The sequence below is a fragment of the Gouania willdenowi genome, chromosome 12 (genome assembly GCF_900634775.1).
Source record: "Gouania willdenowi chromosome 12, fGouWil2.1, whole genome shotgun sequence".
Lineage (NCBI taxonomy): Eukaryota > Metazoa > Chordata > Actinopteri > Blenniiformes > Gobiesocidae > Gouania > Gouania willdenowi.
The window spans coordinates 31,710,396-31,736,251 of record NC_041055.1 but is presented as its reverse complement, the minus strand read 5'-3'; the positions used below and the strand labels follow the sequence as shown (position 1 = coordinate 31,736,251).

Sequence of the window (25,856 nt, the reverse complement as noted above, 5' to 3'; positions counted from 1 at the left end):
TCGTTAATAATTAATTCTCTAACTAATATTCACTATGAAAAATTAAATGCAGATTAAAGAAATATCTGCTTTTGTGCAATCTGTAAAAACAAACAAATAAACTGCAGAAGTGTAAATTGTTTAATGAAGAGCAAACTTTTTTAATACAACACAGATGAGGTTTTAATATTTAAAAGTAAAACAAGTAACACAAAATGTTTATAGTGATACTTATAGAAGGTAAACTATTACACAAAATAAATCAACTGTAAAAACAAACTGCCAACTCTAAAACTTCTGCCAAAATCTGTTACATTAACTTACTGAAAGAAGTAACTTACAAAACTCTAACAACACTTCAAACTTCAACTATACCAAATCATATGTAGCTAAAAAAAAAATGAATAACTAATAATAAATTAACGACACACATAACATTTGAAAGTCGTTTGTGTATGAACTCTCTTGTGGACCTTCAGTTCAGACTTTTTTTCATAACATTTCCATGTCAAACATCACATTTAAATGGTTTCTCTTCTGTGTGGATTCTCATGTGTTTTATAAGAGCAGACGTTCGACTAAAACATTTACTACAAACATCACATTTAAATGGTTTCTCTCCTGTGTGGATTCTCATGTGTGAGTGCAGTTGATACTTTCGAATAAAACGTTTATTGCAAACATCACATTTAAATGGTTTTTCTCCTGTGTGGATTCTCACATGTTTATTAAGGATAGACTTATCACTAAAACATTTACCACAAAGGTCACATTTAAATGGTTTCTCTCCTGTGTGGATTCTCATGTGTAAATTAAGGCCAGACTTATCACTAAAACATTTACCACAAATGTCACATATAAATGGTTTCTCTCCAGCGTGGATTCTCATGTGTTTTTTAAGGTCAGACTTTTGACTACAACATTTATTACAAACATCACATTTAAATGGTTTCTCTCCTGTGTGGATTCTCGTGTGTTTTTTAAGGTTAGACTTTTTACTACAACATTTATTACAAACATCACATTTAAATGGTTTCTCTCCTGTGTGGATTCTCACATGTAAGTTAAGGCCAGATTTATCTCTAAAACATTTACCACAAATGTCACATTTAAATGGTTTCTCTCCTGTGTGCATTCTCATGTGTTTTTTAAGGTCAGACTTTTGACTAAAACATTTACTACAAACATCGCATTTGAATGGTTTATCTCCTGTGTGGATTCTCACATGTGAATTAAGGCCAGACTTAACACTAAAACATTTACCACAAATATCACATTTAAATGGTTTCTCTCCTGTGTGGATTCTCATGTGTGACTGCAGATGATCCTTTCGAATAAAACATTTACTACAAACATCACATTTAAATGGTTTCTCTCCTGTGTGGATTCTCAGTTCTGAAGCTGCACTGAGTGATGCTTTCTCACCACCCACACATTCAGATCTCATTTTTACCTGAACCTTCTTCTTTGAACAAATCTGTTGAAATGAATTAATCTGTGTTTTGGAAGCTTTACATCCCATTTCAACATTTTTACTTGAGTCAGACATCTTTCTATTTTTCCTGGTGGAGTCACAGTCAGCTTCAGTTTCAGTCTCTGACAAAGGTTTCTGCCAACAGTCTTCATCATCATCATCATCATCATCATCTTCATCATCGCTACTACCTTCAGTCTGAGACGAGTCTGTTTCCGTTCCATCAGGACCTTGTAGTACTAAACTGCTTGGATCTGGGTTCTGGGCTGCTTCTGGTCCTTTGCTGTTAATTCCCACACTTTGTCTTGTCATTAATTCATTTAAACTGTAGGTTGAAGGTTCCTCCTTCATGTTCATTTCTGTTAGTTGTCTCCAGTGTAGCTGGGAGGCCTGAGGCTTCTCCTCTTCATCTTCACATTTAACAGGACAAGCAGCACTGTTTGTCTCCTGCTGCACACAAAGCTGCTTTTCCTCCTGACCTTCACTGAACATCTCTGGTGCCTCCTTTATGTGGAGACGCTCTGGGAGCAGCTGCTCCACATTCTTCCTCTCACTGAAAACACAATCAGTGACTGACGGCTGCTGGAGCTGTAATCTGTGCAGATGAACTTTGGGCATGAAAGCAGCCAGCACAAGTTTTACACTTTGATCCATATTTGGAACAGATTGGTAACCTGAAGGTAGACACAAAACACAATATTACAAGAAAACTCAAACAATGTTTCTACTCATTTGACTTTAACAGAAAAAACCTAACTGTTGTTCAGCCTGTGTTTAATGTATTTTATGACTTATTTTATATTTAAGATCATGTATTATTTATTTCTTAAATAAATTAATGTATTTTACTCAAAATGTATTGGTTGCTAAATAGAAATATTAAATATACACACTAAAACAATTAATGACTCTGTAATTTATGTTAAATTATTGTGGAACTGAAACATTTCATTTCTTAACATTATAATAATAACCACTATGAGGTGATGTCATTATAAACCAACTGTCAGTAGTTTGTCCAAAGAACAACATTCATTTCTGTGACTCACTGAGGGATTTGAACCAGTTTCCCTTCATTCTGTTGTGCTCTCTAACTTTCCAGTGAAAACACTTACCTAATAGTCTACTGGTGTTATGGTGGAGACTGTTGTCAGGAAGGATCATTTTCATTTCACCATCCACTGGAACTTCTTGCACTCCATGTTCAGTCTTGATGGTTCGTAACGGAGTCTTTTCTTGCTCTGTTTCTCTGCATATTTCTATTGCTCTGTGTAACGTTAGACGTCTTTCCTGTATCAGTCTCTTTTTTAGGTGACAGTCTGTGATGCTTAACACAAGCTTATCTCTGAGCATGTCATTCTCACTTATTCCAAACTCACAGTCTTTGCTTCTGTGTCGCAGCTCTGTTATGAATGTGTTTACTGATGTCCCTGCTGTCCTCTGATGGGACCAATATTGATTTCGTTCAAAGACAACATTTCTCTGTGGACTGCAGTGATCTTTAAAGGCTTGAAGAACATCCTCCATTGTCAGCTCATCTCCCTCACCTCTAACCGTCAGTGTGTTGAACACTTCCAGTGCATCCTCGCCGATGGTGTGGAGTAAAATGTCAATCTTTCCTTGTTCATCTTTCTCCCCTGAGGCCGCTATATACCGCCGAAAGCTTTGTTCCCAGCTGCACCAGTTGTCAGCAGGGTTAGCGGTGAGAGACAGTGGTGACGGTGCTTTGAACTGCTCCATTTCCTCCACTTTTTCACCTCTTTACTTTTCTATCCTGTAGCGTCTCGGCGGTGCTAGCTCCTCTGCTAGCTCGGTTAGCATTCTGCTCCAGCCTCTCTGTGTGTCTGTAACTCCGTCTTCTGACACCGTGTTGTGCTCTGTTACTTTCCACTGGAGCTTTAAGGCGCTATTATAGTGTGGCCTGACTCCGTCTGTAGGATGGATATTAATAACATTCACTGTTAGACTCAGAGACATTTGTTGTTGTCTCTGCCGCTCTTCTTCTTCTTCTTCTTCTTCTTCTTCTTCGTGTTTTAATGCAGTCGACATCCACCTTAATAGAGCATTACCGCCACCTTCTGCTTCGGAGTTAACTTAATGTAACTTTATTTTTATAAATCAGTATAACCCAGTACAGGTACATCTCAGTACGTAGACGTCATGTACTGAGATTTGAAGAGGAACTCAGTACGATGTGAACTCAGACCGTGACACTGGCGTGTGTGTCAGACAACAAGGCCTACACCCAATCACACACACCTTCATTCATTATTTTCTGGTCCTACCAGAAACCACCTAAAGAGTTAAAACATTTAAAAGTAAAATTGTGACAAATTAAATAGATTTTAAAAATGAAGCCTTTTATTAACAATGTGATGTGCTTGCTGCTAGTGTTGTGTTCAAGACCACACTATAGACCAAGACTTGCCCGAGACCAGAATGCACCGAGACCGAGACCGACCATAAACATTATTTTTTTCAATTTAAAAAAATCTATAAATAAATAAAATTCTGACAAGTTTCGACAGTTAAATAACATTCTCTCTTTAATTTTAGTTTATTTTAAATACATTTGACGGACAAAAAAGGTGCCTGCAAAAAATGAACTAAAATATTAAAACTACTATTGCTACTGATAAATTCACAATTATTCTACATATTTGAAAACAAGATTTTTATGTCAGCTGAATGTACAGCAAGTGTTTAAAAGCATTTCTGCCAAGAAATAATGATTCTTGATTCTGATTCTTTGAGTTGTTCAGGTCAACAGGTCACAGAGTTCACAAGATAATTTTTTAGTTTGAAAAAGCCTTTAAACAGGTTATTTTTATTAATTCAGTTAGCTGATGTAGTTTAATTTGGTTACTGTAATGTAACTAGGATATTCAATTAACAAAGGTTTCCAACTGTAACTGTAAAAGTGAAACTTTCTGAAATAAAACTACAAACAAGTTGTCAGCAGTGTAAAAAACATAGAGCTACAGGTAGATGTGAAACTATATAAAACAAACCCTGGAACAGTCATGTGACAAATCAATCAATTGTTCTTGTTGAGAATTATTATTATTATTATTCTGGATACAGTAGAAACAGAAACTATATAAAATAATTATATTGTGAACCTGTTTATATTGTAGGGAACATATTATATACATAAATGTAATTGGAGTCTAAAGCCACAAAAAAACACCACTTTAAAAAGAAAATAGACTAATATAAAACCTCTTTACAGTTATTTGACTCATTCTGGCTTGTGCAACTCTGCGGCTGGTGACGACATAATCCAAGATGGCGGCGGCCCGGACTACAGCCGACATTATGTTATAAATCCTTAAAAGACATGGATAATATAATGAAAAGAGTGGATGGACAGATGCATAAACATGCAGACTTTCACACGGACACACACGGACTTATTAAACACACACAGACTTATTAAACACACACAGACTTATTAAACACACACGGACTTATTAAACACACACTGACCTCAGTAAACACGGTAAACGGAATAGGCTTCACCGCTCGGCTGGCACTAGGACCCAGAAGCAGAGTAAGTGCGTCCCCTATCCAGCCTTCACAGGCTGTAATATCATCACTTTATCATTTTACCAGTTATTAGAGCTACTGTCTTTACCAGGGAGATAATATTTATTACTGGTGATTGTTTTCTGGAGTTTTACTGGGATTTTTACCGGTGATTAGTTCATTTCTCCCTTGCGCTCCGCGGTCCAAACTGACACCGTAGCCACACACGTATGAGTGTCACACACGTCACTCAGTCACATTAAGGAAGGTTGTGGTCATTATACAGGGTGGATTAAATAATTAATAAAGGATTGTTTCATCCTGTTCTTCTCCGTGTTATTATCACATTATAAAAAAAGTTTAAAAATAGCAGGAATTAGTGCTGGTCTACAACGGTCTTGATGGAAAATCCCGAGTCCGAGACAAGACCGAGTCAAAATGCTTCAGAGTCCGAGACGAGACCAAGACCTTTAAAATTTGGTCTCGAGACCAGTCTAGACCACCACAACACTACTTGCTGCTCATCTTTATTTTATTTTTATGTTCCTGTATTATTAGCAATGACATTTTGGGATTAAAGCATTTACTTTTTACTGGTATTTTAACCTTTTTAATAATTTATTGGTGTTAACTTGAATATTGAATTTAATCCAAGTGTGAGGTCAATGTGATAGTTAGCTGTTGTTGTAGTTAATTGTTGTTATAGTTAGCTGCTGTTATTGTAAGCTGCTAGGGATGATGGAGCCGCTTTCGTTTCGCAAATTTAAAATCCTCCTGTTAACATACAAAGCTCTACATGATCAAGCTCCTGTATATCTTAGAGACCTGTTAGTACCCTATCGTCCGGGCAGATCACTCCGCTCTCAATTTGCTGGCCTTCTGGAAGTTCCTAACGTGTCTAGAAGTAAAACAGGAGGAAGAGTTTTCAGCTACCAGGCCCCTCGCTTTGGAACCATCTTCCAGTCTCAGTACAAGAGGCTGCTACTCTCTCCACCTTTAAGGCTAAACTCAAAACCTACTCATATGCTGAACCGTATACCGTATAAAAACATTAACTTAACGGCTAGAGCAGACATGGGCTCGTCCTTAAACGGTCACACTTTAGAGTCCCTGGAGTCACTATTAGATTGCATATAAACGGGAAGAGATTCAAATTTTGATGTAGCTGGTTATGATTTACAGTCCGTATAAACAGGACTGAATCAAAACACAATCTGATCGCTAGAACGAACGGGCTCGTCTGTAAATGGTCGCATTTTCTGGTTCAATAAACGGGAAGAGATTCAAATTCTGATGTCGCTGGTTATGATTTACAGTTTGCACAAACAGGACTGAATCATAACATATTATCATAATCTAACCACTAGAGCGGACATAGGCTCGTCTGTGAACGGTGGCATTTACAGACCTTGGAGTCACTGTTAGCTCACCAATAAACAGGAAGAGATTTGTCACTTTTATAATAAGTGCTGACTAGGCCACTGGGAGTGAGGCCCAAGGCCAAGGCAGGCTGACTTAATAATACTGAATCATCTTTTTCTGCAGTCAGTGCCTTCTCCTCGCCCTTCTCTATTTCAGGTGTCGTGAAGCTGATGATGGCAGTTCCTGATCTGTGGTTCGCGGCTCAACTAGTCTGCGACACTCTTATGTTCTATCTCTCTATCCTGTTCTGTTGGTCTTTCTGTTGACTAACCCCAACCAGTCGACGCAGATGGCTGCCACCTCTGAACGTGGTTCTAACAAAGATTTCTTCCCTTTAAAAGGGAGTTGTTTCTTCCCACTGTCGCTAAATGCTTGTTCGTGTAAATCTTGTAGGGTTTTCTCTTTCTTATTATGAATTTTCTATTTTGATAAGCGCATTGAAATGACTTAAAAATGACAATAAAAACACCTACAAAATGACAGCAAAATACACAAAATGACAAATAAAATGGCTCAATAAAAAAAATTGCAATAAAAACATACAATATGACGATAAAAAAACTCAAAAAACTCCTTCAAAATATACACAAACGTACATGAAAATACACAAAAGAATTCCAAAAACACACACAAAAGCACACTATGCTGTTTCATGTGTTAATGCTCAGATTGGTCATTATTCTAATGCTGACATGAATGTTGATCATGTGACCCTCAGATCAAATACCATCAGTTTTGTGGCTGCGCTGTGATAAAAGCTGTTCATCTCTAGGTTAGAACGTTTTCCTTCTAACAAAGGAAAACACATTTTCCCACAAATTGGTTAGAAACACTTGAATAATAATTGAGTCAAAGTGTGAGCAGTAAACCACTGGACCCATGTTGAGTTTGCTTGCTGCTTTCAAATAGATCCCAAGATGTCTACTCGTTAATAATTAATTCTCTAACTAATATTCACTATGAAAAATTAAATGCAGATTTAAGAAATATCTGCTTTTGTGCAATCTGTAAAAACAAACAAATAAACTGCAGAAGTGTAAATTGTTTAATGAAGAGCAAACTTTTTTAATACAACACAGATGAGGTTTTAATATTTAAAAGTAAAACAAGTAACACAAAATGTTTATAGTGATACTTATAGAAGGTAAACTATTACACAAAATAAATCAACTGTAAAAACAAACTGCCAACTCTAAAACTTCTGCCAAAATCTGTTACATTAACTTACTGAAAGAAGTAACTTACAAAACTCTAACAACACTTCAAACTTCAACTATACCAAATCATATGTAGCTAAAAAAAACAATGAATAACTAATAATAAATTAACGACACACATAACATTTGAAAGTCGTTTGTGTATGAACTCTCTTGTGGACCTTCAGTTCAGACTTTTTCATAACATTTCCATGTCAAACATCACATTTAAATGGTTTCTCTTCTGTGTGGATTCTCATGTGTTTTATAAGAGCAGACGTTCGACTAAAACATTTACTACAAACATCACATTTAAATGGTTTCTCTCCTGTGTGGATTCTCATGTGTGAGTGCAGTTGATACTTTCGAATAAAACGTTTATTGCAAACATCACATTTAAATGGTTTTTCTCCTGTGTGGATTCTCACATGTTTATTAAGGATAGACTTATCAGTAAAACATTTACCACAAAGGTCACATTTAAATGGTTTCTCTCCTGTGTGCATTCTCATGTGTTTTTTAAGGTCAGACTTTTGACTAAAACATTTACTACAAACATCGCATTTGAATGGTTTATCTCCTGTGTGGATTCTCACATGTGAATTAAGGCCAGACTTAACACTAAAACATTTACCACAAATGTCACATTTAAATGGTTTCTCTCCTGTGTGGATTCTCATGTGTGAGTGCAGTTGATACTTTCGAATAAAACGTTTATTGCAAACATCACATTTAAATGGTTTTTCTCCTGTGTGGATTCTCACATGTTTATTAAGGATAGACTTATCAGTAAAACATTTACCACAAAGGTCACATTTAAATGGTTTCTCTCCTGTGTGGATTCTCATGTGTGAGTGCAGTTGATACTTTCGAATAAAACGTTTATTGCAAACATCACATTTAAATGGTTTTTCTCCTGTGTGGATTCTCACATGTTTATTAAGGATAGACTTATCAGTAAAACATTTACCACAAAGGTCACATTTAAATGGTTTCTCTCCTGTGTGCATTCTCATGTGTTTTTTAAGGTCAGACTTTTGACTAAAACATTTACTACAAACATCGCATTTGAATGGTTTATCTCCTGTGTGGATTCTCACATGTAAGTTAAGGCCAGACGTATCTCTAAAACATTTACCACAAATGTCACATTTAAATGGTTTCTCTCCTGTGTGCATTCTCATGTGTTTTTTAAGGTCAGACTTTTGACTAAAACATTTACTACAAACATCGCATTTGAATGGTTTATCTCCTGTGTGGATTCTCACATGTGAATTAAGGCCAGACTTAACACTAAAACATTTACCACAAATGTCACATTTAAATGGTTTCTCTCCTGTGTGGATTCTCATGTGTGACTGCAGATGATCCTTTCGAATAAAACATTTACTACAAACATCACATTTAAATGGTTTATCTCCTGTGTGGATTCTCAGTTCTGAAGCTGCACTGAGTGATGCTTTCTCACCACCCACACATTCAGATCTCATTTTTACCTGAACCTTCTTCTTTGAACAAATCTGTTGAAATGAATTAATCTGTGTTTTGGAAGCTTTACATCCCATTTCAGCATTTTTACTTGAGTCAGACATCTTTCTCTTTTTCCTGGTGGAGTCACAGTCAGCTTCAGTTTCAGTCTCTGACAAAGGTTTCTGCCAACAGTCTTCATCATCATCATCATCATCATCATCATCATCATCATCGCTACTACCTTCAGTCTGAGACGAGTCTGTTTCCGTTCCATCAGGACCTTGTAGTACTAAACTGCTTGGATCTGGGTTCTGGGCTGCTTCTGGTCCTTTGCTGTTAATTCCCACACTTTGTCTTGTCATTAATTCATTTAAACTGTAGGTTGAAGGTTCCTCCTTCATGTTCATTTCTGTTAGTTGTCTCCAGTGTAGCTGGGAGGCCTGAGGCTTCTCCTCTTCATCTTCACATTTAACAGGACAAGCAGCACTGTTTGTCTCCTGCTGCACCAAAGCTGCTTTTCCTCCTGACCTTCACTGAACATCTCTGGTTCCTCCTTTATGTGGAGACACTCTGGGAGCAGCTGCTCCACATTCTTCCTCTCACTGAAAACACAATCAGTGACTGACGGCTGCTGGAGCTGTAATCTGTGCAGATGAACTTTGGGCATGAAAGCAGCCAGCACAAGTTTTACACTTTGATCCATATTTGGAACAGATTGGTAACCTGAAGGTAGACACAAAACACAATATTACAAGAAAACTCAAACAATGTTTCTACTCATTTGACTTTAACAGAAAAAACCTACCTGTTGTTCAGCCTGTGTTTAATGTAATTATTTATTTTATATTTAAGATCATGTATTATTTATTTCTTAAATAAATTAATGTATTTTACTCAAAATGTATTGGTTGCTAAATAGAAATATTAAATATACACACTAAAACAATTAATGACTCTGTAATTTATGTTAAATTATTGTGGAACTGAAACATTTCATTTCTTAACATTATAATAATAACCACTATGAGGTGATGTCATTATAAACCAACTGTCAGTAGTTTGTCCAAAGAACAACATTCATTTCTGTGACTCACTGAGGGATTTGAACCAGTTTCCCTTCATTCTGTTGTGCTCTCTAACTTTCCAGTGAAAACACTTACCTAATAGTCTACTGGTGTTATGGTGGAGACTGTTGTCAGGAAGGATCATTTTCATTTCACCATCCACTGGAACTTCTTGCACTCCATGTTCAGTCTTGATGGTTCGTAACGGAGTCTTTTCTTGCTCTGTTGCTCTGCATATTTCTATTGCTCTGTGTAACGTTAGACGTCTTTCCTGTATCAGTCTCTTTTTTAGGTGACAGTCTGTGATGCTTAACACAAGCTTATCTCTGAGCATGTCATTCTCACTTATTCCAAACTCACAGTCTTTGCTTCTGTGTCGCAGCTCTGTTATGAATGTGTTTACTGATGTCCCTGCTGTCCTCTGATGGGACCAATATTGATTTCGTTCAAAGACAACATTTCTCTGTGGACTGCAGTGATCTTTAAAGGCTTGAAGAACATCCTCCATTGTCAGCTCATCTCCCTCACCTCTAACCGTCAGTGTGTTGAACACTTCCAGTGCATCCTCGCCGATGGTGTGGAGTAAAATGTCAATCTTTCCTTGTTCATCTTTCTCCCCTGAGGCCGCTATATACCGCCGAAAGCTTTGTTCCCAGCTGCACCAGTTGTCAGCAGGGTTAGCGGTGAGAGACAGTGGTGACGGTGCTTTGAACTGCTCCATTTCCTCCACTTTTTCACCTCTTTACTTTTCTATCCTGTAGCGTCTCGGCGGTGCTAGCTCCTCTGCTAGCTCGGTTAGCATTCTGCTCCAGCTTCTTCTTCTTCTTGGGTTTTAGTGCAGTTGGCAAACTAAAAGTGCATTACCGCCACCTACTGGATACTATGTCCCTCAAATATTGAAATGTTCTCCAGCCTCTGACTGACTGGTCACTAATAACTCTTTGCTGTAACAATTGTCCAACTTCTTCTTAACCCATATCCAAGAATTTCTCCACCGATTTCACGATTATCTTAATCTTTTCAGTTTTTTGGTAGCTTGAGCCGAACAGTTTATGACCTCTACTCATACCTGTCAAGTTTTGGATTCGAAAATAAGAGAAATGTTCTGACGCCGACTACGAGCCGTCCCACTTACCCAACCAAGCTCCAGTATCTCTTATATTTTAAGATAGGTGTACAAGAAATCTAAAATAGCCACTTACTAAATACAATTATGTGATTAGAATCTGGTAGATCGACCTTTATTAACATTGAAATGCTGTGAACATTCCTCCTAGGGCTGGGCGATATGGACCAAAACTCATATCTCAATATATTTTCTCAAAATGGTGATATATGATATAAATCTTGTTTTATCAAATAAAGTCTGACCAGAAAGACAATTCTGGGTTAAATTTGCTGATGCAAAATGTTACACAGACACATTTATTAACAAACAGCTGATCAATATGTGACTCATTAATTATCTAACTGAGCTTTACATATATATATAGTATCTATTGATATATGAAATATTATAGTTTTCTATATCGCCAAAATAGAAAACTTGATACATCTTGAATCTCGATATATCGCCCAGCTCTAACTCCTAAATTATAAAACAACCTAAATAAAAACATAAATGGGTATGTGAAGCACATGTGTTTATTTAATATACTTACAGTTTATATACAAGTCAACACATTTAATATTTACTGTTAATTTCACGTTGCTTGTCTTTAAGTTAGACATTTACATTTTATTTTCATTATACGTTTTCTTTTAAATTCTCATGCTCACTCATGTGGTTCTCTGGTATTCACTAATGACTTATTAGACACATTTATTACAGACTTTACATTATTTAACACTTTATAAAGCAGTGTATATTTGTGGAGCTTGTGATTGGATGATTTTTCATGGTGACTTACGTGGTTCCTTCCGCTGTGGTTGACGCTAAAATCTCAGTTATTAATCTAACAGAACGTGTAACTGTGTCACATCCTGATGCTCTTTAGGGAGGTAAACTATCTGTCATATTTCACATCGTATTTACACGAGTTCTTTGGTTTGTTTTTTTTCGCCGGAACGTCTTCATTCATCATCTCTCTCCTATGTTGCTTCCGGGTTTGTTGTCGCTGTCAGCACTAATATCGCGGTAACTGCCACCCAGGCTACTTCAGATGGCAGTCCTCGCGAGGCTCGTGACAGCGTTCATTTTAGTAAGGCATCTTTTAATTATTATTACATTAAAATACGGGATATTTACGGGAAAATACTAATACGGGAAGATGATCTCCAGCACATCGTTGCTTCCTCCTGTACAGAGACACTTGTTTTTGTCCCGCCGCTCTTCTTCTTCTTCGTCGTTTTATTGCGGTTTACATCCAGCTTAATGGAGCATTACCGCCACCTTCTGCTCCGGAGTGTGTGTCATACAGCAAGGCCTACACTCAATCACACACACCCTCATTCACTCATTTTCTGGTCCTTCCAGAAAACCCCTAAACTTTAGGGGGTTTAACCCTTTAGGGCTTAAAGGGTTAAAACATTTAAAAGTAAAATTATGACAAATTAAATAGATTTAAAAAGTAAAGCCTTTTATTAACTTTGTGATGTGCTCGCTGCTCATCTACAAGTTGTTTTTTTTAATGTCCCTGTATTATTACCAATGAAATGCTGGGATGAAAACATTTAGTTTTTACTGGTATTTTAACCTTTTTAATATTTTAATGGTGTTAACTTGAATATTGAATTTAATCCAAATAAAATCGAATGACTAGACCCTAAAATATCCTAGTAACACTGCCTTTACACATTGGAACATGATATGTCTGCTTCCTGCACTGATTTTTCATTACAAGGAGAAAAAAAAATAAGAGAAAGAGAGATTTGACAAGTGAGACATAATGAAAGAGTGCTGATGATGTGAGAGAAAATGAAAAAAACAAAGGACTTTGAATGTTCTTTACTACTTCTCTGACGTCAATTAATTTCCTAAATGTAAGACTGAAGTGTAAAATGTTCAATGAAGAGCAAACATTTTTAATACAACACAGATGAGGTTTAAATATTTAAAGTAACACAAAATGTTTATAGTCATTTATAGAAGGTAAACAATTACACACAAAAAATCAACACATAACATTTGAAAGTCTTTTGTGGATGGACTCTCTTGTGGACCTTCAGTTCAGACTTTTTTTCACATTTCCATGTCAAACATCACATTTAAAAGTTTCTCTCTTGCATGGATTCTAATGTGTTTCTTCAGGTGAGCCTTTCGAATAAAACATTTATTACAAATATCACATTTAAATGGTTTCTCTCCTGTGTGGATTCTCAGTTCTGAAGCTGCACTGAGTGATGCTTTCTCACCACCCACACATTCAGATCTCATTTTTACCTGAACCTTCTTCTTTGAACAAATCTGTTGAAATGAATTAATCTGTGTTTTGGAAGCATTACATCCCATTTCAACATTTTTACTTGAGTCAGACATCTTTCTATTTTTCCTGGTGGAGTCACAGTCAGCTTCAGTTTCAGTCTCTGACAAAGGTTTCTGCCAACAGTCTTCATCATCATCATCATCCTCGCTACTACCTTCAGTCTGAGACGAGTCTGTTTCCGTTCCATCAGGACCTTGTAGTACTAAACTGCTTGGATCTGGGTTCTGGGCTGCTTCTGGTCCTTTGCTGTTAATTCCCACACTTTGTCTTGTCATTAATTCATTTAAACTGTAGGTTGAAGGTTCCTCCTTCATGTTCATTTCTGTTAGTTGTCTCCAGTGTAGCTGGGAGGCCTGAGGCTTCTCCTCTTCATCTTCACATTTAACAGGACAAGCAGCACTGTTTGTCTCCTGCTGCAAAGCTGCTTTTCCTCCTGACCTTCACTGAACATCTCTGGTTCCTCCTTTATGTGGAGACGCTCTGGGAGCAGCTGACGGATTTACAGCTGAGAATAAACCGGCAGTTACAACAAACACTGCCCCTGACTCAAAACATCCATCCATTTTCATACCCGCTTATTCCTGTTTATCAGGGTCGCGGGGGTCTGCCGGTGCCAATCTCCGGCTCTCATAGGGCGCTGGGTGGGGGTACAGGGCGCCAGTCCATCACAGGGCAACACAGACAGACAACCATTCACTCCTATGGGCAATTTAGAGACTCTAATCAACCTTACAGTCATGTTTTTCAGAAAGGACCACCCCAGGGCTTGAACCCAGGACCTTCTTGCTGTGAGGCGGACGTGCTAACCACTAAGCCACCGTGCGCCCTGACTCAAAACATAGAGCAATTATACATCATAAACACTGTGCTGAGCAGTACAGAACAACATGCAATACAAATTAAAGCCCACAATAGAGGAGTTAACCATCAAAATATCATCAAAATTCAAACTACAAACAGAACACAAAACAATGAAAAAACCATTAAATGTGGACTATTAAATATCAGATCACTTTCATCTCAATCCCTCTTAGTGAGTGATCTTATAACTGACCATCAATTAGGTGTACTATGCCTCACAGAGACTTGGCTCAAAAATGCAGATTTTATTGCTCTTAATGAAGCCAGCTCTCCCACCGTGAGAGTGGTCGGGGTGGAGGAATGGCAACAGTTTTTCACTCAAACTTATCAGTTACCCCAAAAAGCAAACCTAACCAAAATTCATTCAAAAGCCTCTCACTTGAAATTGGTAATCCCAAAAACAAGATAGAAAAACCCACTTTACTGGTTATAGTTTACCGTCCTCCTGGTCCATATTCGGAGTTTCTCTCTGAATTCTCTGACTTTCTCACTGATCATTGGAAAAAGGAGGCAGGGGTGTCCCAGAAATTGAGAGTAAACTGAAGGCCATGTTTGTGACCCCAATGTTGAAAGCATGTCTGACCCCACAGGGAGGCTTAAGTTGGACCTATTTTGCCATTTTCTGGTTTGGCAGGAGTGTTATTAATGCATGGGGGAAAAGACCTCCTCAAAACAGACCTTATGCAGAAACCTGCCCCAAAATGTATAATGTAGTTTTCCAAGTACTGGGAAAATGTGCAATGGAACTCCCCTCTGACAAAATCACAAGAAGAGGTGTTGAAGAGATTATGTCCCCCGAACTTTCAAGGTGAACTCATGCAGGCACACTAACCAAAGTAAATGCAATAAAAGTTTGGTCAAATGTTAACAATCCCATACTATTATATAAGCACAAAGACTTAGCTTGGAAAATAGTCCACCGGGTTTTGCCCACACGAGACCTTTTAAAAAGACGAGGGTGCTGCAGCAGTTCCAAATGTCCAAGGCCTACCTGTGGAGACAGAGAAACTGTAAAACATCTTTTCTGGTCATGCCCCACTGTTGAAGGAGTTTGGTTTTTAGTATCACCATGGTTAAAAGCTTTATATAGAGAACCACTCTGTTATGATGAGATTGCTTATGGTTGCCTAGAAAAATATCAAACAGATGCACAAAAAAATGGTGGGCAGTCATTAACTGTGTAAAAGAAAGTATTTGGAAAGCAAGAAATGTATATGTTTCAAGAAAGTACTGCATGTCAAATGATGTTGTCATTAAGTCCATGTTAAATGGTTTGAATGACTATTTGTTAAAAGACATGTCGATGGGACACAGGGGAAAGAAAACCATGTTGTGGAAAGTACCGAAAACCAAAATGTTTCAAATGTTTCATTAACTGAAAGTATTCCCCCAGTTTTTTTGTCTTGTACTAATGTGACTTTGTACTGCTCTTGAGAGCAACCCTGCTTTTGGATTGATTTCACAATTATCTTAATCTTTTCAGTTTTTTTGGCAGCTTGAGCCGAACAGTTTATGACCTCTACCATGAGGAGTACAAAGCTTTTTTTTAATCCACAATCAACATGACCTTTTTTTTAAAATCTGAGAACAACTTCCACAAGCATTAACTACCGATTCTCTCTTTCCTTGGCATTCCTGTCAAGTTTCCCGTTTTGGCCGGGAAACTGCCGTATTTTGCCCTTCTTTCCCACCATCTTCCCGTATTATTATTTTCCTGTAAATATCCCGTATTTTAATATAATAATAAATAAAAGATGCCCTACTAAACTGAACGCCGTCACTCGCCTCGTGAGAACTGCCTCCTGAAATGGCCTGAGTGACAGTTCTCGCGATATTAGTGCCGACAGCCGCAATCCACACATGAGAATCCACACAGGAGAGAAACCATTTTAATGTAATGTTTGTAGTAAATGTTTCATTCAAAAGCCTCAACTGCAGTTACACATGAGAATGCACACTGGAGAAAAACCATTCAAATGCAATGTTTGTAATAAATGTGTTAGTCAAAGGTCTGTTCTTAAAAAACTCATGATAATCCACACATGACAGAAATCATTTAAATGTGATGTTTGTTTTAAATGTTTTACAGAGAGGGGCAACCTTAAGAAACACATTAGAATCCATGCAAGAGAGAAACTATTTAAATGTGATTTGAAAATGGAGCAGATATAGATATAGATATTAACTATGGAAATGGTCACTTGCGGCCCTTGTTTTATTTCTGTGTTGATCCAAAGCAAAAGCACAAAACAAAAATAAACAAAATGGCCCAAAAATCCCACAAAATAACTTACAGTAAAATGCAGTAAATTACAAAGATACACAAAAATATTCTAAAATGACAATAAAAAAAACCCCAAAAAAATGACAGTAAAATACATAAAATTACATAACGTAAAATGGCTCCATGAACACAATAAAATACAATGAAAACACACAAAAAACTTCTTCAAAATATAAACAAAATTACATGAAAATACACAAAAGGACTCCAAAAACACACAACAGCCATTTGTAAAGATGGCTGACAGTGCAGTAGGGCTGGCGTGAGCTCTCCATTTATCTCAGTCTGTCGCTGTTAATGCTGATAATGCAGTGATCGGACGTGATTCCAAAGCAGGTCCTCGGCCAATCATTGTAAAGTTCCTCTACTTTCAGCAGAAGCTCAGAGTTCTCCATCTCTCCCGCGACAAAAAGGAGCTTGTGTACAATGGAGCCAGAGTGCATATTTATCCTGACTTCAGTGTGGCACTGATGGAGAAGCGCCGCTCATTTAATACCGCAAAGAAGAAGCACCGTGACCTGGAGAACTGGGTCTATCCCTCTACTCTTCGAATCCATGCAGACAACGGCAAATTCCTACTGCTCCGTTCTCCTGATGAGGTGGAGGTGTACATCCGTAACGTTTCCAAATGATCCACACGACTCTGGTCTGTAAACCTTCTTTCTGCGTGTCACTTATATTTAAGTTTCTGATCTGATGCGGCTGACTGCTGACTGCTAACTATTGTGCACGCTGTTCTCTGTTTGCCGTAAACGGTGGCTGTCGTGATTTAATCACCTGATGCATATCCCGTCTATTTGACTGTTTGGAGCAGCAGATTCGACTGTTATAAAGTCAATAATATTAATGGTTGAGTGGTTTCCGTTTTTGTTACATTAATTAGGGTTTATTTAATTTTTCTCTAACAAATCCTATGTCTTTGATTGATATACATTTTGATATGCTATCTAGTCTAAGAAGATCTCCCTAATTTAATATTGCAGACTGAGATTTCTGTTCTGAGATTTCTGTTTTGTTTTTGTTGCTGTTTCTTGTATTATGTATGCATGTGTGATTGTGTGGTGGTGTGGAAGTGTATGTATGATTATAAGTGCTCTTGACTGGTTGTTCTCACTCTTATTTGTTGTAAATCGCTTTATATTTTTTCTCTATATTTTCTTTTTTTATTAAGTATGGTTAATGGTCTTAAAATGATTCATGTGAACATTAGAAGCTTACTTCCTAAAATCGACCAATTGAGAGCCTGGATAACTTACAATAAACCTAGCATTATTACAATATCTGAAACATGGCTTTCTTCTAGCATCTCTGACAATGATATTCATCTGGAGAATTATATTTTGTACAGAGCAGACCGAGGCTCTAGAGGCAGCGGCGTAGCCACCTTTATAGCATCTAATCTTCAAGCTCTGCTTATTCACCCAAAAGAAAAACAAGTGCACTTTGAAGGTCTGTTTGTAAAAGTTATTTTGCATGAAAATAAACAATTAATCATTGGTAATATTTACAGATCTCCTAACTCCCCTTCTGATTCAGTGAAAAATATATTGTCTACAGTTTCATCCTTAGGCCGTAATAATGAGATGATATTACTGGGTGACTTTAACATAAACTGGTTGGCTCCTTCCTCTGCATCTGAGTCAAACATTATTAATAGCTCAAACTTCTCCCAGTTGATTAATGACCCTACAAGAATTAGTCCCACATCACAATCTCTTCTTGATCTGATCTTAGTAACTCACCCTGAGCGCTTTTTAGACTCTGGTGTGTTATCTGACTGCTTTAGCGATCACTGTATTGTGTATTGTACAGTATATGGAAAATTAAACCTCCATGTCTCCCCCCAAAAATTATTAAAGTTCGTAGAACAAAATGGTTAAACAGTGAAAACTTTATTAACGATATTTTAAATATTAACTGGGACAGATTTTATTTAATACCTTCCATAAATGAAGCCTGGGACTATTTCTCCTCTGAACTGCTAAATGTTATTAATCTTCATGCTTCATTTACAGAAATCAGAGTTAAAGGAAGCCATCTTCCCTGGGTGAATGGAGAACTCCTCAGTCTGTTTAGACAACGGGATAAGGCCTGGTCAACATTTAATCAAACTAAGCTTGCTGCTGACTGGGATGTATATCGACACCTGCGAAATATATGTACCACTCAAACTAGAAATGCTTGATCAAATTATGACAAAAACAGTCTTACAAATAACTTTAAACATCCTAAACAGTTTTGGAAGCAAATAAACAAATTATCAGGTAAATCTAACTCTGCAACACATAATATGCTTATTAATGATGTAATTACTAATGACTCTGGTGCGATTGCTTCTGCCTTTAGCCAACATTTTTCACAACTTCCACAGGTCCATTCTCCTCCCCATGCTTCACTTTCTTCCTCTGATGCTCCATCTTGCAGCAGTTTCTCATTCAGTAGGGTAAGCCCAGCTGTAGTAGAGCAGATCATAAATTAACTTTCTCATAGCAGTGCTGGTCCAGACGGCATTGAGACCAAGTTTATCAAGCTCATGTTCTATGTTTTCCTCTAGCCGATTTGTTTAACTTATCATTTAGTACATGTGAAGTTCCCTCTGCCTGGAAATGTGCAAAGGTCATCCCCCTGCATAAAGGGGGTGACACTAGTAATGTAAATAACTACAGACTCTCTATGATTAACAGTATTGTTAAAGTCTATGAGAAAATAGTCTTTAATCAACTATCAGAACACCTCTCAACCAATAACCTCTTATCTCCATTTCAATCTGGCTTTAGAAAACACTTCTCTACTACATCTGCTTTATTAAAATTTACCAATGATATTTTTTCTGGCTTTGACAATAATCTGCTTACTGGTGCTTTATTTATAGATCTCACCAAAGCGTTTGATATGGTCGATCACTATTTGCTTTTAGACAAGCTTCATTCTATAGGCCTGGATAGGTCTTCGCTCCTCTGGTTCAATTCTTACCTTCATCATCGGCAACAGTGTGTGTTTTACAATGGCAGCTACTCTGAATTTTTATTTATTGAGGAAGGTGTTCCGCAGGGTTCTTCTCTTGGCCCACTTTTATTTTCAATATTTATTAATGATCTCCCTCTTGCATGCAATGACTAACATCCAACTTTATGCTGATGACACCGTGATTTATTCTGCAAAATCTAATATCTCAGATATTAATCACTCTATTCAGCATGATTTCAATGCAGTTCAATCCTGGCTACAATCTAATAAACTATTACTCAATAACTCGAAATCAAATTTTATGTTGTTCCAGAAGCGGGTTCGCCAGTCTCAGCCAATGAGATTAAACTTACTTTTTCTGATTTGTCACCAGTCCCAGTTGTTGATCAGTTTAAATGTCTTGGTCTATGACTAGACTCCTCACTGTCATTTAAAAATCATATACAAACTATTACAAACAAAATTTCTTATCGCTTAAAATTGCTTTATCAATCAGTTAATTCTTTTAGTTACTCAGTTAGAAAAAGGATAATTTTACAATTGATTCTTCCCATTATTGATTACAGTGATATTTATCAAAACACCACTGCCACGATTCTCCAACCACTTAATGTCACTTACAATAGTCTGTGTAGATTTATCCTCCGCTGTCCCTTCAGAACTCACCACTGCCAAATGTATGAACATTTGTCATGGTTCTCTCAGGCATCTAGACGACAGCTTCACTGGCTATTATTTATATTTAAATGTATTAATTTAAGTTTTCCTGATTATTTAAAACAATATATAATTCCTTTCAGATCGTCATACAGTTTGCGTCATGCTGATCAACCATCTCTTGTAGTCCCTAGAGTCAAAAAAGTAGTCGGTAAATTTTCATTCAAATATAAAGCCCCATTTGAGTGGAACATTCTCCCATTATCGATCCGCTCTCTAACCTCTGTCTGTTTAAAAATGCTCTTATCCTCCATCTCCAGAATATCTGTCAGTGTTTTTGATTATAGGCTATGTAACCTAAACCTTTTTTATTCATTTAGTTTAATGAAAGTTTTTACTATAATTAGATAGCTACTATTAATGATATCACTGTTATTACTTATTTATTTTTGTATAAAATATTTACTGTTTTGAGCAACTGTTAAATGTATACTGTGTGTGTGGGTGTGTATGTGTGTGTGTTTATCTATATTTTGTTGTATTTATTATTTTTGAAATATTGAATTATTGTATTGTCTGCTCTGCTGTATCTGTCATTTTATGTAAGTTGAGGACCACCTCGAAAACGAGATGTTCCATCTCAAGGGGCATATCCTCCAATAAATAAATTTGTAACAAAAGCACACACATGTTGCTGTTTCTTGTGTTAATGCTCAGATTGGTCATTATTTTAATGCTGACATGAATGTTGATCATGTGACCCTCAGATCAGATACAATCAGTTTTGTGGCTGTGCTGTGATAAAAGCTGTTCATCTCTGGGGTTAGATTTTATTCTTTCTAACAAAGGAAAACACATTTTCCCACAGATTGGTTAGAAAAACTTGAATAATAATTGAGTCATAAAGTGTGAGCAGTAAACCACTGGACCTATGTTGAGTTTACTCGCTGCTTTCAAATAGATCCCAAGATGTCAGTTAGTTAATAATTAATTCTCTAACTAATATTCACTATGAAAAATTAAATGCAGATTTAAGAAATCTGCAATCTGTAAAAACAAACAAATCAAATGCAGATTGTAAATTGTAAATTGTTTAATGAAGAGCAAACTTTTAATACAACACAGATGAGGTTTTAATATTTAAAGGTAAAACAAGGACCACCAAATGTTTATAGTCGTACTAATAGAAGGTAAACAATTACACACAACAAAATCAACTAAACAAACTGCCAACTCTAAAATTTCTGCTAAAATCTGTTACATTAACTTACTGAAAGAAGTAACTTACAAAACTCTAACAACACTTCAAACTTCAACTATAACTAAACACATGTAGCTAAAAAAAAACAATGAATAACTAATAATAAAATATTTACTACACACAACATTTGAAAGTCTTTTGTGTATGAACTCTCTTGTGGACCTTCAGTTCAGACTTATTTTCATAACATTTCCATGTCAAACATCACATTTAAATGGTTTTTCTCCTCTGTGCATTCTCATGTGTAACTGCAGGGTAGACTTTTGAATGAAACATTTACTACAAATGTCACATTTAAATGGTTTATCTCCTGTGTGGATTCTCACATGTGAATTAAGGCCAGACTTACCACTAAAACATTTACCACAAATGTCACATTTTAATGGTTTCTCTCCAGTGTGCATTCTCATGTGTTTTTTAAGGGCGTCCTTTTTAATAAAACATTTACTACAAACATCGCATTTAAATGGTTTCTCTCCAGTGTGGATTCTCATGTGTATCTGCAATTGACACTTTTGAATGAAACATTTACTACAAATATCGCATTTGAATGGTTTTTCTCCTGTGTGGATTCTCACATGTGAATTAAGGCCAGACTTAATACTAAAACATTTACCACAAATGTCACATTTAAATGGTTTTTCTCCTCTGTGCATTCTCATGTGTAACTGCAGGGCAGACTTTTGAATGAAACATTTACTACAAATGTCACATTTAAATGGTTTATCTCCTGTGTGGATTCTCACATGTGAATTAAGGCCAGACTTACCACTAAAACATTTACCACAAATGTCACATTTTAATGGTTTCTCTCCAGTGTGCATTCTCATGTGTTTTTTAAGGGCGTCCTTTTTAATAAAACATTTACTACAAACATCGCATTTGAATGGTTTATCTCCTGTGTGGATTCTCACATGTGAATTAAGGATAGATTTAATACTAAAACATTTACCACAAATGTCACATTTAAATGGTTTCTCTCCAGTGTGCATTCTCATGTGTATCTGCAATTGACACTTTTGAATGAAACATTTACTACAAACATTGCATTTGAATGGTTTTTCTCCTGTGTGGATTCTCACATGTGAATTAAGGCCAGACTTAACACTAAAACATTTACCACAAATGTCACATTTAAATGGTTTTTCTCCTCTGTGCATTCTCATGTGTAACTGCAGGGTAGACTTTTGAATGAAACATTTACTACAAATGTCACATTTAAATGGTTTCTCTCCTGTGTGGATTCTCATGTGTGACTGCAGATGATCCTTTTGACTAAAACATTTACCACAAACATCACATTTAAATGGTTTCTCTCCTGTGTGGATTCTCATGTGAATATGAAGGTCAGACTTACGAATAAAACATTTACTACAAACATCACATTTAAATGGTTTCTCTCCTGTGTGGATTCTCATGTGAATATGAAGGTCAGACTTACGAATAAAACATTTACCACAAACATCACATTTAAATGGTTTCTCTCCTGTGTGGATTCTCATGTGAATATGAAGGTCAGACTTACGAATAAAACATTTACTACAAACATCACATTTAAATGGTTTCTCTCCTGTGTGGATTCTCATGTGAATATGAAGGTCAGACTTACGAATAAAACATTTACTACAAACATCACATTTAAATGGTTTCTCTCCTGTGTGGATTCTCATGTGTTTTTTAAGGTTAGACTTTTGACTAAAACATTTACTACAGACATCACATTGAAATGGTTTCTCTCCTGTGTGGATTCTCAGTTCTGAAGCTGCACTGAGTGATGCTTTCTCACCACCCACACATTCAGATCTCATTTTTACCTGAACCTTCTTCTTTGAACAAATCTGTTGAAATGAACTAATCTGTGTTTTGGAAGCTTTACATCCCATTTCAACATTTTTACTTGAGTCAGACATCTTTCTATTTTTCCTGGTGGAGTCACAGTCAGCTTCAGTTTCAGTCTCTGACAAAGGTTTCTGCCAACAGTCTTCATCATCATCATCATCATCATCATCATCATCATCATCTTCATCATCATCATCATCGCTACTATCTTCAGTCTGAGACGAGTCTGTTTCCGTTCCATCAGGACCTTGTAGTACTAAACTGCTTGGATCTGGGTTCTGGGCTGCTTCTGGTCCTTTGCTGTTAATTCCCACACTTTGTCTTGTCATTAATTCATTTAAACTGTAGGTTGAAGGTTCCTCCTTCATGTTCATTTCTGTTAGTTGTCTCCAGTGTAGCTGGGAGGCCTGAGGCTTCTCCTCTTCATCTTCACATTTAACAGGACAAGCAGCACTGTTTGTCTCCTGCTGCACACAAAGCTGCTTTTCCTCCTGACCTTCACTGAACATCTCTGGTTCCTCCTTTATGTGGAGACGCTCTGGGAGCAGCTGCTCCACATTCTTCCTCTCACTGAAAACACAATCAGTGACTGACGGCTGCTGGAGCTGTAATCTGTGCAGATGAACTTTGGGCATGAAAGCATCCAGCACAAGTTTTACACTTTGATCCATATTTGGAACAGATTGGTAACCTGAAGGTAGACACAAAACACAATATTACAAGAAAACTCAAACAATGTTTCTACTCATTTGACTTTAACAGAAAAAACCTAACTGTTGTTCAGCCTGTGTTTAATGTATTTTACGACTTATTTTATATTTAAGATCATGTATTATTAATTTCTTAAATAAATTAATGTATTTTACTTAAAATGTTTTGGTTGATAATAGAAATATTAAATATATACACACTGAAACAATTAATTACTCTGTAATTTATGTTAAATTATTGTGGAACTGAAACATCTCATTTCTTAACATTATAATAATAACCACTATGAGGTGATGTCATTATAAACCAACTGTCAGTAGTTTGTCCAAAGAACAACATTCATTTCTGTGACTCACTGAGGGATTTGAACCAGTTTCCCTTCATTCTGTTGTGCTCTCTAACTTTCCAGTGAAAACACTTACCTAATAGTCTACTGGTGTTATGGTGGAGACTGTTGTCAGGAAGGATCATTTTCGATTCACCATCCACTGGAACTTCTTGCACTCCATGTTCAGTGTTGATGGTTCGTAACGGAGTCTTTTCTTGCTCTGTTGCTCTGCATATTTCTATTGCTCTGTGTAACGTTAGACGTCTTTCCTGTATCAGTCTCTTTTTTAGGTGACAGTCTGTGATGCTTAACACAAGCTTATCTCTGAGCATGTCATTCTCACTTATTCCAAACTCACAGTCTTTGCTTCTGTGTCGCAGCTCTGTTATGAATGTGTTTACTGATGTCCCTGCTGTCCTCTGATGGGACCAATATTGATTTCGTTCAAAGACAACATTTCTCTGTGGACTGCAGTGATCTTTAAGGGCTTGAAGAACATCCTCCATTGTCAGCTCATCTCCCTCACCTCTAACCGTCAGTGTGTTGAACACTTCCAGTGCATCCTCGCCGATGGTGTGGAGTAAAATGTCAATCTTTCCTTGTTCATCTTTCTCCCCTGAGGCCGCTATATACCGCCGAAAGCTTTGTTCCCAGCTGCACCAGTTGTCAGCAGGGTTAGCGGTGAGAGACAGTGGTGACGGTGCTTTGAACTGCTCCATTTCCTCCACTTTTTCACCTCTTTACTTTTCTATCCTGTAGCGTCTCGGCGGTGCTAGCTCCTCTGCTAGCTCGGTTAGCATTCTGCTCCAGCTTCTTCTTCCTCTTCTTGGGTTTTAGTGCAGTTGGCAAACTAAAAGTGCATTACCGCCACCTACTGGATTCTATGTCCCTCAAATATTGAAATGTTCTCCAGCCTCTGACTGACTGGTCACTAATAACTCTTTGCTGTAACAATTGTCCAACTTCTTCTTAACCCATATCCAAGAATTTCTCCACCGATTTCACGATTATCTTAATCTTTTCAGTTTTTTGGTAGCTTGAGCCGAACAGTTTATGACCTCTACTCATACCTGTCAAGTTTTGGATTCGAAAATAAGGGAAATGTTCTGACGCCGACTACGAGCCGTCCCACTTACCCAACCAAGCTCCAGTATCTCTTATATTTTAAGATAGGTGTACAAGAAATCTAAAATAGCCACTTACTAAATACAATTATGTGATTAGAATCTGGTAGATCGACCTTTATTAACATTGAAATGCTGTGAACATTCCTCCTAGGGCTGGGCGATATGGACCAAAACTCATATCTCAATATATTTTCTCAAAATGGTGAAATGTGATATAAATCTTGTTTTATCAAATAAAGTCTGACCAGAAAGACAATTCTGGG

At 37.0% G+C, this 25,856-nt stretch overlaps 1 protein-coding gene across 3 annotated transcripts; it reads right to left on the bottom strand.

The window, feature by feature from the left end:
* Window positions 1-272: 272 nt before the first annotated feature.
* Window positions 273-23,788, bottom strand: LOC114473031 (zinc finger protein OZF-like). 3 transcript variants are annotated; one of them, XM_028462410.1, is made up of 2 exons: window positions 7,875-9,463; window positions 273-1,306 (listed from the first exon to the last, which is right to left on the bottom strand). In XM_028462410.1, exons 1-2 carry the CDS (start codon window positions 9,429-9,431, stop codon window positions 488-490), a joined length of 2,376 nt encoding a protein of 791 aa, XP_028318211.1. In that variant the 5' UTR covers window positions 9,432-9,463; the 3' UTR covers window positions 273-487. The 3 variants fall into 3 exon arrangements, with proteins under 3 accessions (XP_028318211.1, XP_028318210.1, XP_028318209.1); XM_028462409.1 differs by lacking the exon at window positions 7,875-9,463 and adding an exon at window positions 13,713-13,865 and having other exon boundaries at window positions 283-1,644; XM_028462408.1 differs by lacking the exon at window positions 273-1,306 and adding an exon at window positions 21,799-23,788 and having other exon boundaries at window positions 7,582-8,919.
* Between the last annotated feature and the right edge of the window lie 2,068 nt (window positions 23,789-25,856).

What these genes read in the sequence shown, in the direction of transcription:
- LOC114473031 (XM_028462408.1), bottom strand. Translation starts at nt 23,756, where the DNA reads ATGACAAGACAAAGTGTGGGAATTAACAGCAAAGGACCAGAAGCAGCC. An exon ending in AGAGGAGAAAAACCATTTAA is followed by an intron (nt 8,920 to 21,798) that starts ATGTGATGTTTG and finishes GAAACCATTTAA; the next exon opens with ATGTGACATTTGTGGTAAAT.